We start from the raw sequence: 18377 nt of genomic DNA on the forward strand, positions 1-18377 counted from the left end.
ATTTATTGTTGAATTAAAGAAAATTATCCCATTTTAGTGTTTTTAGGTTAATAATCATAAAAACGACTTTGTTCTCAAATATTCAGCTGTAATGAATTACATAATGGTTGATTAAATAGCTAAGCCTTTAACTGAGTCTGGGATCTGTTTTATACGTTTGTATGTTTTTTTTAAGTAACACTTCGCTCCTATTTTTTTCAGCGGTAAGTCAGTGGGCTTATAACGTTAGAAACAAGGTTTCGATACCCGCTGTGGGAAGAGCTCATTGTGTATCTTTGTTCTCTCTAACAAACAGTGTTTTTAAAATCAATCCTTTCATAATATATATTTTGTTTTTTAAGCGCCTGTGACACAAAAAACAGTTTTGTTTGTTTTTTCCAGCACCTGTTGCACCCGGAAACAATTTTTTTTTTTTTTTTTCAGTACCTGTTGCACCCCAGAGACAAGGTTTTCTCGAGATAAACGCTACATCAATAACATTGAATCTTCTTGCTTGGGACGACCAAGGCTGCCCTATTCGTTACATTAACATTCAGTACAAAGCACAATACGAAACATCCTGGCGTGAATACACGGGTCACGTGAGTCCAGCGCTAAAGAGAGTAACCATCCACGGATTGCTTCCGGGTTCATCTTACCAGCTGCTGACCACGGCGCTTAGTCCTGCAGGGTCAGCTGTAGCAGAATATACTTTTTATACCCAAGCCAAAGCTATCGGTAGGAAATCAAATTCTTATATTGAAGATATTCTCGCTTCCCAAAACCGTATGAGAGCTAACTTTAATTATGCAAGAATATATTGGAATGAAATAAAAACACCTGTACATCTTTGTTTGAACTACATATACTGTGAAGTCATATTTTATGTTAAGTGTTTTTCAATCGCAGGAAAATAACATACTGTGCATTTTCCCTGACGTGACAATGTATTAGTTAAGCACAAAGTTTGAACTCCGTCACCTTAAATATTCCAGTTGTTTCTCACTTGTCGAAGAGCTAATAAATAAATAAAATTATGAGTTTCATAAATGCACTATGGAGCTAGCTAGCCAATAAAATAATTCTTTGTTAGCTTATGTTATAACTTGTATTAAATCAAGTACGTTCGTCTATTTTATTACTGGTATTAAACCAGATATGTCTGTGTGTTATAACTGTGACTAAACCAGGTATTTTTATATGGTATAACTACTATTAAACCATGTATGTTTGTACAGTATAACTGAAATCAAACCAGGTATGTTTGTGTTATAAGTGGAATCAAACGAGGTTTTCCTTGCATCGTTCATAAATTACTTCACATATGTTACGTTACCAAATAAAATAACGTATCATGAAAATTTGATGTAATCGGAGTAAAATAACAACGTGAAAACTTATGGACGGTGAAACCGGAGGACACTGGGGACAAGTATCTCCAGTGTTTGTTTTAGTAAAGTGTCCCTTTTAATGGAGAATACAGTTTTACGTGTAATTATCAAAGAATGTCACTTACTTATGTTTAAATTCCATGGTCACAGTTAAAATTACAACAAAATTATATCTATTTAAATACTGAAGAGATGTCCCTTCATAGAAGGAGGGACAGCAGAACAAGTTAAATTTAATGAAAACATCTTTTTCTTTCTGTAGACAATCACGTTAAAACCTTTGTGGTCCACGAGAACCGAGTGTTCTTCCCCATGGACCTGGAAGTACTTCTTCCAGTTATTCTTTCTGCTATTGTGGTCTTAGCTGTCCTCATTCTCGTCTGTCTGATCATGCGCAAGAGACAACCTTCAGAAAGTTCTTATGGTGATAACGTTTAATATCTGTTATTTAAGTAATATTTGGAATAATAATTACTTTGTTTGTGATACACCACTGATACCTGACCAGTGACACTATCATAATAATACAGCTCGAAATTAACGTAATCAAACAGAATAAATAGAATGAATGATCATTTCTGTTACACTGAATGTGCATCTCTGTTACAGTTAACTTACATTTCTTTTACAGTGAGTGTGCATCTCTGTTACAGTTAACTTACATTTCTGTTACAGTTAACTTGCATCTCTGTTACAGTTAACGTACATTTCTGTTACAGTGAATGTTTGTCTCTGTTCCAGAAATTTTCATTTGTTTTACAATGACTTTTCATCTTTGTTATAATGATCTTACATCTGTTTTACAATGACTTTTCATCTTTGTTATAATGATCTTACATCTGTTTTACAATGACTTTCCATCTTTGTTATAATGATCTTACATCTGTTTTACAATGACTTTCCATCTTTGTTATAATGATCTTACATCTGTTTTACAATGACTTTTCATCTTTGTTATAATGATCTTACATCTGTTTTACAATGACTTTCCATCTTTGTTATAATGATCTTACATCTGTTTTACAATGACTTTCCATCTTTGTTATAATGATCTTACATCTGTTTTACAATGACTTTCCATCTTTGTTATAATGATCTTACATCTGTTTTACAATGACTTTCCATCTTTGTTATAATGATCTTACATCTGTTTTACAATGACTTTCCATCTTTGTTATAATGATCTTACATCTGTTTTACAATGACTTTCCATCTTTGTTATAATGATCTTACATCTGTTTTACAATGACTTTCCATCTTTGTTATAATGATCTTACATCTGTTTTACAATGACTTTCCATCTTTGTTATAATGATCTTACATCTGTTTTACAATGACTTTCCATCTTTGTTATAATGATCTTACATCTGTTTTACAATGACTTTCCATCTTTGTTATAATGATCTTACATCTGTTTTACAGTGACTTTCCATCTATGTTATAATGAACTTACATCTGTTTTACAATGACTTTCTATGTATGTTTTACGAACTTCCGTCTGTTTTACAATGACTTTTCATCTTTGTTATAATGATCTTACGTCTGTTTTACAATGACTTTCCATCTTTCTTATAATGAACTTACATCTGTTTTACAATGACTTTCCATCTTTTTTATAATGAACTTGCATCTGTTTTACAATGACTTTCCATCTTTCTTATAATGAACTTACATCTGTTTTACAATGACTTTCCATCTTTTTTATAATGAACTTGCATCTGTTTTACAATGACTTTCCATCTATGTCATAATGAACTTACATCTGTTACAATAAATTGTGCATCACTAACGCTGTATAGAAGATTGTTTCTAAGTATTATTTAATCAACTTTGAATAAAGATTACACGTTTTTAATACAAACTAACATGTAAAGTACTTAATAAGGCTGACATAAAGATATATTTAACTTCAATTAATTTTAAGTTCCAGAAGGTGATAATATGCTTTTGTTTTGACTTTTGTCAGAGTCTGTAATAAATATTCTCATGTGGTTGTTATATCAGATTTTCATTTACACTGCAACTCACATGTTTAATAAATTTAACGAGTTAAATTATCATGTTTTCTATGAACTATTGCAAGTTTAAGAGTTATTTTTATATCATTAATCATAACGAATTAATATTAATATGTTAATTATTCTTTATGTGTTTTGTATACTAAATTATCATTGTTGTAATTCTTATAGTGATAACTGTAATTAAAAAATATTTGCTTATACTATGTAACAACATTTTTACTTTTTCTTGTTTCTGAGCAGAAAGTGTTATTTCCCAATTGCTTATGACTAAAGTAAATGGAAAAGACCTATTTTTCTCTTCAAACTTTGCTTTTGTGACCTGGGTAATGAAATTTTCAAATTGACCCATTTTCCAGAACATTCCAGGTAGATTCAGTGCTGAGTAGCTGATAGAGAATTTTCTAGAATGTTGTAGAACTTACGAGAATTTTCAAGAACCTTTTAGAATTGTCTAGAACTTTTCATAGTAATATATATTCAGAGACTCACTACTTCAGTTTAGTTCTAGCTGCCTAAGTGAACACATAGACCTATCTGATAAAATCAGATAGGGCATCAAGAAGCTGCAAGCATTCTCCAGACGCATTCTGCTATGTATGTGGCCAATTTATCAAGACAAGAGCAAAGAAGTACACTGTGACAGCATCTGCTAAAATGTGTGAAGCCTACAAGGTATATTTCAGTATGCCTGTCAGGGATCAAGACAAACCCTGGAGACCTCATTTTACTTGCGAGCACTGCGAAGAAACTCTAGAAGGTAAGACGGACAATTTTGCTTGCTTGAATAGTAAGATTTTATATTATACAAATTTTAAACCTTTTAAAATTTTAATGTCTTTCAATTTATTTATTTTTTTTAATTTCCAATAGTATAAAAATATCACATATAAAATATTTTGCATGAGCCTCTTACACATTAGTTGTGGATGAAATAAATTTATTCTTCAAAATAACAATTTTATTTTGTTCTTTTGCAGGATGGTACAGAGGGGAAAAGAGAGCCATGAAATTCGCTATTCCAAGAATTTGGTGTGAGGCCATTGATCACTCAAGTAATTACTACTTCTACATGGTGGATCCTTTCAAACGTCGAGCTGGCAAGAATACATCTGCTATTATGTATCTGGACCTTCCATCATCCATCCATCGTCCCAGTGCCACACTGCCCTGAGCTCCCTGTACCCACTCCACCAGAGAGAAAGCAGCCATTCTCAGAAGAGAGCAACAAATCAGAAGGGAAGGTAGACGTTGAAGATCCAGATTAGAATTTCAAAAATGCAGCTGGTTAGAGAAACCCATACTACCCTAACCAAAGAACCTCAATGACTTGATCAGAGATCTTGGTCTAACAAAATCGAATGCTGAGACTATATTTGGGGGCTGATACATGAAAGTGATTTACATTACAGTCGCAAATCTCGAAAAACTACTCACTTCTAAACATTTTTGTTTAATTTTGTATAACTTTGGTATAAATGCATGTAAATCTGGATTCATATGTTGTTTTATTCAGACCTTATGTAAATGAAAATGTGCAAATTTGCCCGTTTTTACATAGAAAATAGGTTAATTTCTAAATTTCATTATCCAGGTCAGAAAAGCAAAATTTGAAGAGAATAATAGCCAATTTCTATACTTTTACAACATAAGCAATTAAGAAACACATATTTGTGTTACATAGTGTTATTAATTAAAGCATGATTAGAACTAACAAAAAATATATAAATGATCAAAGTCAATTCTATACAACAGCCAGACAAGAAGTTCTTAATGTTATAGAGCATTATAGCGATAAACTTATATGTATTTATTATACCAGTGAACAAAAACTTTTCTCATGGATAATTCAAAGCATTATAATAACTAACTTTAGCTCTTAACGACGTTTTCGGCCATAATCCCAAGTCATTTTTTTTAAGCTATGTGCCTAAGGTGGAAGTATTTGTGCTGTAGTATAGTCACATAACCAATATAAAGTTAACTTGAGCTTCATTGTACAGGAAGCTTGACCTATGGATCCAGAAAATTTTTGCAACAGCCAAAGCAGGAAACAGTTCAGTTATCGGATCTGGAGAAACTCTCTACAAAACGTCAGAGTGAGGGAATGGAAGCAGCATATTACCCGTGCCCTTACGCAACGACCCGTCTCTCGCACGAGGAAGACCCGGGTCATGAATCCGTAGGTAGTTTGTAGTATAGGACCATACAAGTGAACTAACTTTAGAAAACACTATTTTGTCTTTGGTTATTTATATATTTTATGTCAAGACATTTCAATTTTACCAAATTATGACCTTATTAAACATGATTGTACATGTACGAACTTTAATGTGTATCCTAACGGTATCGTGACCAGGCGGATAGCACAAATTGATAGATTAACTGTGTAAAACAGTCTTGTTCAATGTCCATTGTAAGAAATATAATCCAAGAGACAAAATATATCGTTGGAATAATTTTCTTCAGGCAACTAGTTACAGACACTGTAACTTTCTCTCTACATAGAAATATTAAATAAAAGAATTATTCTAAGGTGGGATTGTCATGTGTTTTCTACTATAGTAGATTTCAAGAAGTAATACAGGACGTTCATGATGACATATGTCTGTTTACAAACGTTCTGTTGTTTGTGTCACTAGATTACGGTTGACTGTATATCACTTCACAAACGTTCTGTTGTTTGTGTCACTAGATTACGGATGACTGTAGATCACTTCACAAACGTTCTGTTGTTTGTGTCACTAGATTACGGATGACTGTAGGTCACTTCGCAAACGTTCTGTTGCCTGTGACACTGTATTTATGTTTACAAACGTTTCGTTGCCTATGTCACTATATTCAAGATAACGTGAACCTGGGTACAAATGTTAAGTTGTCTGTATTATTAGATACAAGAAGAACCACAGTACGCTACGGTGAAGAGAACCCTAAGACCACCAAAGTCGGAGACCCACATATACCATTACCCAGGTATGTTACTTATTGTATTCTTTCCATGGACTTACAAAACTTCGATATTCTACGTAATGAACTAATATTTATGTTCATTGTTGCAGGAAAATTAGGCGTTACGAACATTATGACACTTTCGATAACTCCACTGGTGTCTGAGATTTACACTGTTTATACATAAATAATGAAAATATGTGTAACTTTACAAGTTTATGTGCAATAAGATTTCCTTTCACAGACTGCACTAGCACAAAACGCAGAGCTTCTAAGTAGAAGCAGTTTGTTGATATGTGCTTCATGGATACAGATAATAATGCTAGTTATTACTATATAACGATAATCAAACATTTCTTTATTACAGAATAATCACGTAACAATGATGGTGACATATCGACAATAATCATGTAACAATGATGGTGACATATCGACAATAATCACGTAACAATGATGGTGACATATCGACAATAATCACGTAACAATGATGGTGACATATCGACAATAATCACGTAACAAGGATGGTGAAATATCGACAATAAACGTGTAACAAGGATGGTGAAATATCGACAATAAACGTGTAACAAGGATGGTGACATATCGACAATAAGCGTGTAACAAGGATGTTGAAAAATCGACAATAAACGTGTAACAAGGATGGTGAAATATCGACAATAAACGTGTAACAAGGATGGTGAAATATCGACAATAAACGTGTAACAAGGATGGTGAAAAATCGACAATAAACGTGTAACAACAATGGTGACATATCGGTAACAATACTTTTTTTCTCTTCAGTCTAAATAATAATCACGTACTTGTAGTATTACTCTCTCTATAATTATAAAACGACCATAAATTAAACGAATAGATACAACAGTCCAAATGGATTCTTACAAACTCCAAGTGACAAATACGTGTTGTCGAGTTCATTTTCGCCATTCAACAATAACGCTGTGAGTATAAGCTACAACTGGAATAATAAATACACTTACATATATCTTTCTTTAAACAAAATATCGAAAAATATTTCCTAAATGTACATAAAAAATTAAATACCAGTTCATATCTCATTTTCTTGAATTCTTTTTTTTTTTTCCAAGTTCGAAGAAGTAAAGAACACTCGGGTGAAGTTTACCACAGCGGCCCTCTGGTGGTGAGAACAGAAACTTCAGAATCGAATGGCACAGGTTTGTGAATTAGAATGTTTTGAACAAATGATATCCTGGTACAACACAGTCTGTCAAAGTCAGTTACACCTTCCAGATTTAATAACTTACATACCTTGTGACAATCAGTATCAGACATAGATATTTAATATGTCTCAGAATTAAATACTTATTTGTGGATAGACTTGAAAAGGGCGGGTTTGAATGCTTGAGTGTCTACCCCAGCCCGCAAACGAACGGAAGGCTTATTAGACGTTATGCTGTTAAATTTCCACCAGTGATTTCATATACACACGTAGCCAAGAACAGAGACAGCAGACGTTAGCATCAGATCCAAGACATTTAGACACCTTGCATACACTGTAACGCTATGAATGTTTCTGTTATATGTTTATAGAGCCACTAACTGCCTCCTGGAATGGCTGTGTCATATTTTGATCCAAAATAACATTATAGGTAATAATTATTGTTCATTGTGTAACTACAATTTGTTAGTAAATTTACTATATTCATTTTTTTCTGTCTCAATTTTTAGGTAAAAGAGAATAATATTTCATATCGTTCCACTCAGTTAAACTAGAACTTACACGTAAGGGAGGTTAAGTCATCGTACACTGAAGAAAGACTATAGAATACTGATAGCTGAGGTTATGGCGTATTTACCAGATTTCTGATATTATACGTGTTTCGCAGGATTTATTGTGAGTCACGTGACTTTGTACGTGAATTTCTTTCACTTTTGTTTTGAAATAAGTGGTTATTTGTATCTCACAAAGACTGTTCCATGTATGAATATTTGTAAATATCTCAGATCAAAATAAATGCACCTATTTATCTCAATGATAGAGTTCGATTTGTTTCCATCATTGTGCGTTATATAAAAAAACCCACCTAAGTTTTTTAATTATGTTTTGTATAAAACCAGTCCGTAGTTTCTCACTTGTTGTTTCTAGCAAGTGACCACAAATTGTTCTAAACTTACTACATAACTCGATAAAAGTTATCTACACTTGAACACCTCCTGTTTTCTAGCCCTGAATTCACTACATAACATAAACACTGAAGTATATAACATAAACCTACCTTTCACTGGACATTTTGAAGGATTAACACCTTCTGTCCAATTAAGGCATTGTAGTACACGGAGATGGGAACCTTTTTCTGAAATACAACTTGAGAACCATGAACAAGTACTTATAAAACTGTTCTACCATTATAGTTAGTCAATACAGTAATCCTGAAGAACTAAATATTATGTTATTTATGATGAAAACTGTGGTCTAGTCTTCATTTTATCTATCACTAACAGGGAAATTACTAAACAGTCCATTAGTAACAAACATCCTTCAGTACCTCGCTAGTAACAAACAACATCATATGAATACCTAGTTAACAACAAACAATATCTCCTTAATAACTTGAATAAAATCTACAATACCAGTAGTATTACCAACCACTATCTAAAATCTACAACACCAGTAGCATTACCAACCACTATCTAAAATCTACAACACCAGTAGCATTACCAACCACTATCTAAAATCTACAACACCAGTAGCATTACCAACCACTATCTAAAATCTACAACACCAGTAGCATTACCAACCACTATCTAAAATCTACAACACCAGTAGCATTACCAACCACTATCTAAAATCTACAACACCAGTAGCATTACCAACCACTATCTAAAATCTACAACACCAGTAGCATTACCAACCACTATCTAAAATCTACAACACCAGTAGCATTACCAACCACTATCTAAAATCTACAACACCAGTAGCATTACCAACCACTATCTAAAATCTACAACACCAGTAACATTACCAACCACTGTCTAAAATCTACAACACCAGTAACATTACCAACCACTGTCTAAAATCTACAACACCAGTAACATTACCAACTACTGTCTAAAATCTACAACACCAGTAACATTACCAACCACTGTCTAAAACCTACAACACCAGTAACATTACCAACCACTGTCTAAAACCTACAACACCAGTAACATTACCAACCACTGTCTAAAACCTACAACACCAGTAACATTACCAACTACTGTCTAAAACCTACAACACCAGTAGCATTACCAACTACTATCTAAAATCTACAACCCCAGTAGCATTACCAACCACTATCTAAAATCTACAACCCCAGTAGCATTACCAACCACTGTCTAAAATCTACAACACCAGTAGCATTACCAACCACTATCTAAAATCTACAACACCAGTAGCATTACCACACACTGTCTAAAACCTACAACACCAATAATATTACCAACTACTGTCTAAAACCTACAACACCAGTAGCATTACCAACTACTATCTAAAATCTACAACACCAGTAGCATTACCAACCACTATCTAAAATCTACAACCCCAGTAGCATTACCAACCACTATCTAAAATCTACAACACCAGTAGCATTACCAACCACTATCTAAAATCTACAACACCAGTAGCATTACCAACCACTATCTAAAATCTACAACACCAGTAATATTACCACACACTGTCTAAAACCAACAACACCAGTAGCATTACCAACCAGTCTAAAACCTACAACACCAATAATATTACCAACTACTGTCTAAAACCTACAACACCAGTAATATTACCAACCACTGTCTAAAACTTACAACACCTGTAGCATTACCAACCACTGTCTAAAATCTACAACACCAGTAGCATTACCAACTACTGTCTAAAACCTACAACATCAGTAATATTACCACACACTGTCTAAAACCTACAACACCAGTAGCATTACCAACCACTGTATAAAACCTACAACACCAGTAGTATTACCAACCACTGTATAAAACCTACAACACCAGTAATATTACCAACTACTGTCTAAAATCTACAACACCAGTAGTATTACCAACTACTATCTAAAATCTACAACCCCAGTAGCATTACCAACCACTATCTAAAATCTACAACACCAGTAGCATTACCAACCACTATCTAAAATCTACAACACCAGTAGCATTACCAACCACTATCTAAAATCTACAACACCAGTAGCATTACCACACACTGTCTGAAACCTACAACACCAGTAATATTACCACACACTGTCTAAAACATACAACACCAGTAATATTACCAACTACTGTCTAAAACCTACAACACCAGTAGCATTGCCAACTACTATCTAAAATCTACAACACCAGTAGCATTACCAACCACTATCTAAAATCTACAACCCCAGTAGCATTACCAACCACTATCTAAAATCTACAACACCAGTAGCATTACCAACCACTATCTAATCCTACCTTATCATTATGCTAAATAAAAATACTCACTATATCTTCCAATATAAAGAAACAACAGAACATGAACTTCAACAGTTGAAGATAAATACTAAAATGGTTCATGTTTGTTGAAGAGGTATATAGATTCCATTATCGTTTGAAAGGCTTAAACATGAAAACTACATTATAATTATCAAGTGTTCTACTCAACATTTCAACCATAATATTTATATCACTCTAGATTCTGTATTTGTTTTGTATGTCTGTTATTTTTTTTGGTAACTACAATAATAAATGTCTGTGTGTTTTATACTCTGATCAGATTAATGTTTTGTCATGTTACTCAGCAACAGAATACACTTGGTAACATCTGTCGGATTTTCACCTGCACGATTTTATTTTTTTATCATTCATATTTTAAATACGTACCAATCCAAACACTTGGTTTTGTAATAGCGCTAAGCCTAGACAGTGGAACCAATAGACCTGTTACCAACCTGGTAAAATAATTATTAGGACTGTAGTTTCATTGATAATTAAATAGTATTCAATATCTTCTCACTGACTGGAGTTCTTAGCCCTAACCATATAATTTTATAGCTATATGAAGGATGTTCTGTCTGAATGACGTTGAATCTGTCAGATCGTAGTCAGTGTTAAAGTGGAGATGTTCTGTTCTACGAGTCCTTTGTTCTATCTCATCAGCAGAACTTAGTAATATCTCAATATGGCAGTGAACTTGGCAATACGTTTAGAAGTTAATAAATCTGAGAACATCGAAATCCTCGGCACATTTGTTCCCTGAATACATCAGTACACTGAGTAACACCAGAGGAACGCTGAGCAGTCAAAACTTTGTGTAATTAACAAACACCAATCGTATATTTTTTTATTTGTTAAAATAATAAGTTATGGATTTAATGATTTACCTACACATATTTTATAATCCTTGCTCTATCTGCGTGTAGTTAGTTTATTTATATTATGAAAGTTATAATAATTTATTCAGCATATTATAAGTCTTCCTCTAGTGAGAAACGAAAATTTAATATCTTAATATTTTATAATCATTCAACTTTCATTTATTTTTATCAACCATTGAGGTGGAAACTTCAACCGATATTGGGGATTTTGAGTGAATAAATATATCACATATCTGTTGTCCAAGTGTCTACTGAAAAAAAAACAACAACACGTAATCCATAACACTGTGTAACTTTATTCACACAACACTGCACTACGTAACAGAAACAATGACATTTTAATGCTCAACATTTTAAAATTTAAACATAATAATAAAATGAATCTACAGCAAACTTCTAGTGTCACTGTTACTTCTGAATATTTTTGATCTAAGACAGTGAATTCGGTTTTAAATAACTGAATTAATTCGCATCTTTCCCGACGATTATTTTCAACTACTAACGTTTTAAATTCATCATTTTAATATATTATTCCTTATTGTATCTCATATATTCAGGCCTAGAAAGGAAAGGTCTAAAAACTGAATAATATTATAGTTTGTTTTTTGCGCAAAGCTACCTCGAGGGCTATCTGCGCTAATAGTGGGGTTGACCGTAACATTATAACGCCACCACTGCTGAAAGGGTGAGCATGTTTGGTGCGACGGGGATTCGAAACCGCGACCATCAGATTACGAGTCAAACGCCTTAACCCACCTGGCCATGGCGGGCCCGAAGTTATAATGAATACGCTTACTAATCAGCTCTGTAATTAAATTTAAAAATCTTAAATATGTTTCTTCACTATTTACTGGTGTACAATTTGTGCTCAGCTGCGTACTGGAAAACCCTGATTGCATGTAAATATTATTTAGTGTAATTATAAATGTTTGCGTTATCACACACTGAGTACACGTCTTACTGACAATATCCATTCGATTACTTTGTCAAACATTAACGTATGTTAATATGACAACAAAAACAATTATACTGTCTACAATAGCTTTAGTACAGGGTGAGGGAAAATTATCTAAATTTTATTTAACGTCGTTACTGTAACAAGAAGATATGCGGTCAACAATAATGTTGATATAACAGAGGCCAAAAGTAAGGATACACATTTTATAGTTACCATAACAACAAAAATAAACAAGCTCAAACAGTTACGTTAATAAAAGGTAGGCTAAAAGTACCTTTACGTCTTGTAGGTTATTACCATAGCAACCAAAATGTTACTTTAAGGAGTCTATAAGTAGTTTGAGACATTTTAAAATGTAGTAAATTTGAAAAAGCTAGAAACAGACGGTAACGAACATGTTAGTCCATAACAACTTCAGCCAATACTATTTTTATGTCGTTTATCACACACCTCGTGAAGTCCATTCACTGATACGACACTTGAGATAAGGACTATATCAAACGCCAAATTCAAGTGTTATCATAGCCAAAAGATCAAATAACATCAACATAAGAAAGACAAAGTTTCCAAAGTGTCCAAACTTGTATCTAGTAGTTTTCTTTCTTAAGCGGCTATAGATCTAAACTGTAATCGTGAAAAAAACACTGACCGAGGAAGTTCCTCGTGAGATGAGGGGGTCTCATCCCCCACAGTTTTACAATCAACAATATCGCCTTGGGCATGCCATATTCAACAGAACCCTTCCTCAAAGTCTATCAATCAACTGAGAAATGTCTCAGTTACCAGGATGACAACAACTTCATTTAATGTCAGTTGTCCTCGTGTTACAAACAGGAAACGAATTTATTGTTATGGTTGTAAGTAATAGTTGGCTAGAAAATACATCAACCAAGTCTTGAATTTATTATTGTGGTTGTAAGCAATAATTGGCTAGGAAACACGACACTACAAGTTATTATTTTTTTATTGTGGTTGTAAGTAATAATTGGCTAGGAAACACGACACTACAAGTTATTAATTTATTATTGTGACTAATGTTTTGGCTTTCTCACTACTGTAGATATCTCTAACCCTAAACATCTAACATTTTTTATCTGCTACAGAAACTTTCATAGTCTTGTTTCTGTTTTTCGTCTTATTAAAAAAATCAGTTTTTCTTTTCTAGTGTATCTACCATTAAATTCTTAAAAATGGAACACCGCGGACACAAGGGGGTTTGGGGTTCCAGCCCCAATCACAGAGATCACTTTTCCATCCCTGAACTTATAGTGCTAGAATGAAGTGTTTTACCTCACCCCTGATGTAATATTTAACTAGTTTGTCATTGTGACTGAAGAGGCAACATTATCGTAGTTACTAAACATTTTTACGTAATGTTGGTAAACAGCAATGAAGTATGTCGTGAGCCAACTTTAGCACTACGTATCCTATTCAGAGCCGTACTAACGAAAGCCTAGGTGCTTTGTGATACTGGTGGCAGTTTGGAAAATATATATATATTTATGTTATTATTTTATTCGCTGTTATTCTGGTCGGTGTATTGAAACTTCTGGCTAATGAGTTTCGTATGATTTACGATACACAATTTTCATTTAACCTGAATACATTTAAATTAACAAAACGTTTTCAGGAAATATAATAAAACTTTACAATTAATAAAAACTGGTCTATGTGCATTGTGCCTCATACCTGTAGATATGTGAATCAATATTTATAGATATGTGAATTAATACTTATAGATATGTGAATCAACACCTGTAGATATGTGAATCAATACCTGTAATGTGTGAATCAATACTTATAGGTGTGTGTGTGTGTGTGTGTGTGTGTATCAATACCTGTAGATATGTGAATCAATATTTATAGATGTGTGAATCAATACTTATAGATATGTGAATCAACACCTGTAGATATGTGAATCAATACCTGTAATGTGTGAATCAATACTTATAGGGTGTGTGTGTGTATCAATACCTGTAGATATGTGAATCAATATTTATAGATGTGTGAATCAATACTTATAGATATGTGAATCAACACCTGTAGATATGTGAATCAATACTTATAGATATGTGAATCAACACCTGTAGATATGTGAATCAATACCTATAGTTGTGTGAATCAATATTTATAGATGTGTAAATCAATACATGTAGACGCGTGAATCAATACCTGTAAATGTGTAAATCAGTACCTGTAGATGTGCGAATCAATACTTATAGATATGTGAATCAATACCTGTAGATATGTGAATCAATACCTGTAGATATGTGAATCAACACCTGTAGATTTATGAATCGATACCTGTAGATATGTGAATCAATACCTGTAGATGTGTAAATCTATACCTGTAATGTGTGAATCAACACCTGTAGACGTGTAAATCAATACCTATAGTTGTGTGAATCAATATTTATAGATGTGTAAATCAATACATGTAGACGCGTGAATCAATACCTGTAAATGTGTAAATCAGTACCTGTAGATGTGCGAATCAATATTTATAGGTGTGTGTGTATCAATACCTGTAGATGTGTGAATCAAACATGATTTATAATGCTTGAATCAAACTACAACACGTTAAACGTATGTCTATATCCATTGTAAACACACCAACTAATACTGAATAACCCTCTTTAAGACTCGGACATTCAAAGTTCCACTGGTTGAATTCGTCACGTGGTCCGTACTTTAAGCTCGGTTTGCTCGTGATTTGCTTACAGTTGGTGCTGTTCACTGTCCAAATTGGTACTACGTGGACACATTTGAAAAAGTCCATGCTGTCGAAGTAAATATTATTGTCGTAGAGGGCTAATATATAGAAAAAAATATTTGAAATAAATTACAAATTATATGAATATTCAAAGTATACTGAATTTAACTTTCCTTAATTTCTATGTTAGGTAATTAAAAATTAGCCGAAAGTTGATAATTTATTAAATAAAATAAAACTCATCATTTTATGTTAAAGTAACAGATCTTGTCTGCTTAATATCTTCAGTTTGTTTCTTATTATTGAAGATGTTACTTACCAGTGACCACGTGATCAGGTGGACAAACTGACTCATTCTTAGTTGAAACTCTCACTGCCTGTGTTGTATCTAGCAAGTTTAGCTGACCAAATTGCACATGAAGACACTTGAAGTAGTCAATATCAGGTTCCACCGAAAAGTTGTTATCCCTTAAAAAATAAAATAAAAGTGTTTGTTTGCAATCAAGCCCCAAACTATATAGTGAGCTATATGTGCTCTGCTCACGACGGGTATCAAAATTCGGTTTGTATAAATACCACTATGGGGCCAAAAACAAGTCATTGGAAATTTTACATTCATGGAGAGTTCGTTTGTTTTTTCAGTGGTGCTTCAGGGACATTTTCACGTATCTCGTGTTCAGTAGTTGCACGTGTACGTGTGGTAATTCGATTTAACGTACAAGTTCTTACAGCACTACTTTAATAAACACAGAATATCCATTTTATATTTTAAAAAATATATTACATTAACCATCCTATACCACCTCTTTTACATTAATTCGGTCACATTGCTTGTGTTATTAAATAAATCACAGTTTTATTTTATCAGTCACAAAGGGCAATTTCCTGTTATCAATGTTCACGGACAGATCGGACACAAATTAAACAATACATTTAAACAGAGAATTCAACAAATCCAGGTCTAAGATTTGTTGTTTATTTCAGACCCTGTTCATACAGCGAACAGCAGGACGAAACTCTCTGATTTTAAAAACAAAGATTTTTTTTGTAACGTCACGACCATAAAATATCTTGAATACTTTCTCAGAAATTCCAACCATTACGATTTGAGCGTAGTCATTACGATTTTTATGTATACATTACGACTGTACGCTCATACAGACAAATATTACGACTTGTTGCAACTTCCAAATTATTATATATTATATAGGTCTATACGATAAAGTAATAAATTGTTCCCCCACGGCTTGAAAGGGGTTAAAAAATTTCTACTGAGATACAAATAAATTTTGATAATAAATAAAAGACATAGTCCAAATGGCTACTTGCGATAATCATGTTTGTGCTTGAAATAATAAAAAATATTTGTATCTCCGACGTCTACCAATAGTTTGAGTGCGGTGCTTCTCCATACTGGGTACGTGGGGGAATCCATACTTACGTCATCAGTGCTTGTCAGTCAATCAGCGCTCGCGTAGATGGGTATTTCTCGTTTTCTAAACGGCATAGAAACACCAATGCAACCGTTCACAAGTTGGGAAAAGAGAGGCCTCGTTCACCAGATTGTCTTGTTTCTGGCAAATCTAAAAGGACTAAAACTGTGAATCAAAAATTTAGGAAAGAGTATAGTGCAAAATATCCGGTCATTGCATCAAAAGTCAATGACAGTTATGCGTTTTGTACAGTTTGTCACATCGATTTTTCTGTGGCACATGGCGGGATAAACGATTGTTCCAGACATACAAAATCGGCATCTCACCAACAAAACGCTGAGGTGAAGACAAAAACGATGCAGACAACGACATTTATATGTAAGAATTCAGAATATGAAACCATAAATGCAGATGTGATGTTCACGCAATTCGTCATTGCTCATAATTTACCCCTAGATGTAGCCGATCAAGAATTTTTTAAATTTATTTATTAAATACACAAAACACAGTCATAAATGAGTAATCTATAAAAGTAATAAATAATAATAGTTATAATAATAATATAATAATAAACAGCTTAGAGACATTGGTCAGGCCTAGTAGCCGCAAATGATAAAAGGCTCTGTCTACAATCATCACGCTCAGTCATTTGAAATAGTTGGCATCTCTGCTTTCTAGTCTCTGATCCGCCACAGTCAGATGGTTAGGATGCTCGATTCACAATATGTGGGTCCCGGGTACAAATCTCTGTCCCATCAAATATGCTCGCCATTTCAGCCGTGAAGAAAGCGTTATAATCTAACAGTGAATCACACTATTCGTCGATAAAAGTAAAGCCCAAGAGTTGACGGTGGGTGGAGATGACTAGCTGCCTTCCCCTAGTCTTTCATAATTAAAGTAGAAATGGCTAGCGCAGATAACCCTAGTGTAGGATTGCAAATAATTCAAACCAAATCAATTCTTATCTCCTATTTAGAATATAACAGAATATCACATCCACATGGCCACCATTGGCTCAGCAGTAAGTTATAACGCTAAAAACCATGTTTCTATACATAATGACGACAGATAACAATCCTCACCACATAGACTTACCAAAATCCCACTATGATCCCATTCTGTATTCCACTAGCATTTTCATTACAATCTGCATTCCAGGTAAGGAGCGGATCTGTTGGACCACCTCGCTTCAGATTGGAATTTGCGAACACAACACTGTATGTTACATCTTCCTTTTTCTGTAAATTAAAAAAAAAAAAAAAAAACTATTCTTTATATTAACATATTCAAGTTTATTTCAAAATGTTTATAGTAAGTTTTATCTTTACTACAGAGTACAAACAGTTTGTGGTATCTTTCAACTTTACTACAGTGTACAAACAGTTTGTGGTATCTTTCAACTTTACTACAGTGTACAAACAGTTTGTGGTATCTTTCAACTTTACTACAGTTTACAAACAGTTTATGTTATGTTTTATACCTACTACAGTTTACAAACAGTTTATGTTATGTTTTATATCTACTAAAGTTTACAAACAGTTTATGTTATGTTTTATACCCGCTACAGTTTACA

At 33.4% G+C, this 18377-nt stretch overlaps 1 protein-coding gene across 2 annotated transcripts in view; it reads left to right on the plus strand.

The window, feature by feature from the left end:
* The window catches only part of LOC143233510 (cell adhesion molecule Dscam1-like), a 92511-nt gene extending 84165 nt beyond the window's left edge, over positions 1–8346 (plus strand). For both annotated transcript variants that reach the window (XM_076469806.1, XM_076469807.1), the window contains 6 exons: positions 424–717; positions 1633–1794; positions 5392–5570; positions 6280–6361; positions 7441–7527; positions 8042–8346. In XM_076469806.1, coding sequence (XP_076325921.1) covers positions 424–717; positions 1633–1794; positions 5392–5570; positions 6280–6361; positions 7441–7527; positions 8042–8055 — 818 coding nt within the window. In that variant the 3' untranslated portion in view covers positions 8056–8346. The remainder of the gene's footprint in view (positions 1–423; positions 718–1632; positions 1795–5391; positions 5571–6279; positions 6362–7440; positions 7528–8041) is intronic.
* Positions 8347–18377: the final 10031 nt, after the last annotated feature.

Source organism: Tachypleus tridentatus, chromosome 12 (genome assembly GCF_004210375.1).
Source record: "Tachypleus tridentatus isolate NWPU-2018 chromosome 12, ASM421037v1, whole genome shotgun sequence".
In the NCBI taxonomy this organism is placed as follows: Eukaryota; Metazoa; Arthropoda; class Merostomata; order Xiphosura; family Limulidae; genus Tachypleus; species Tachypleus tridentatus.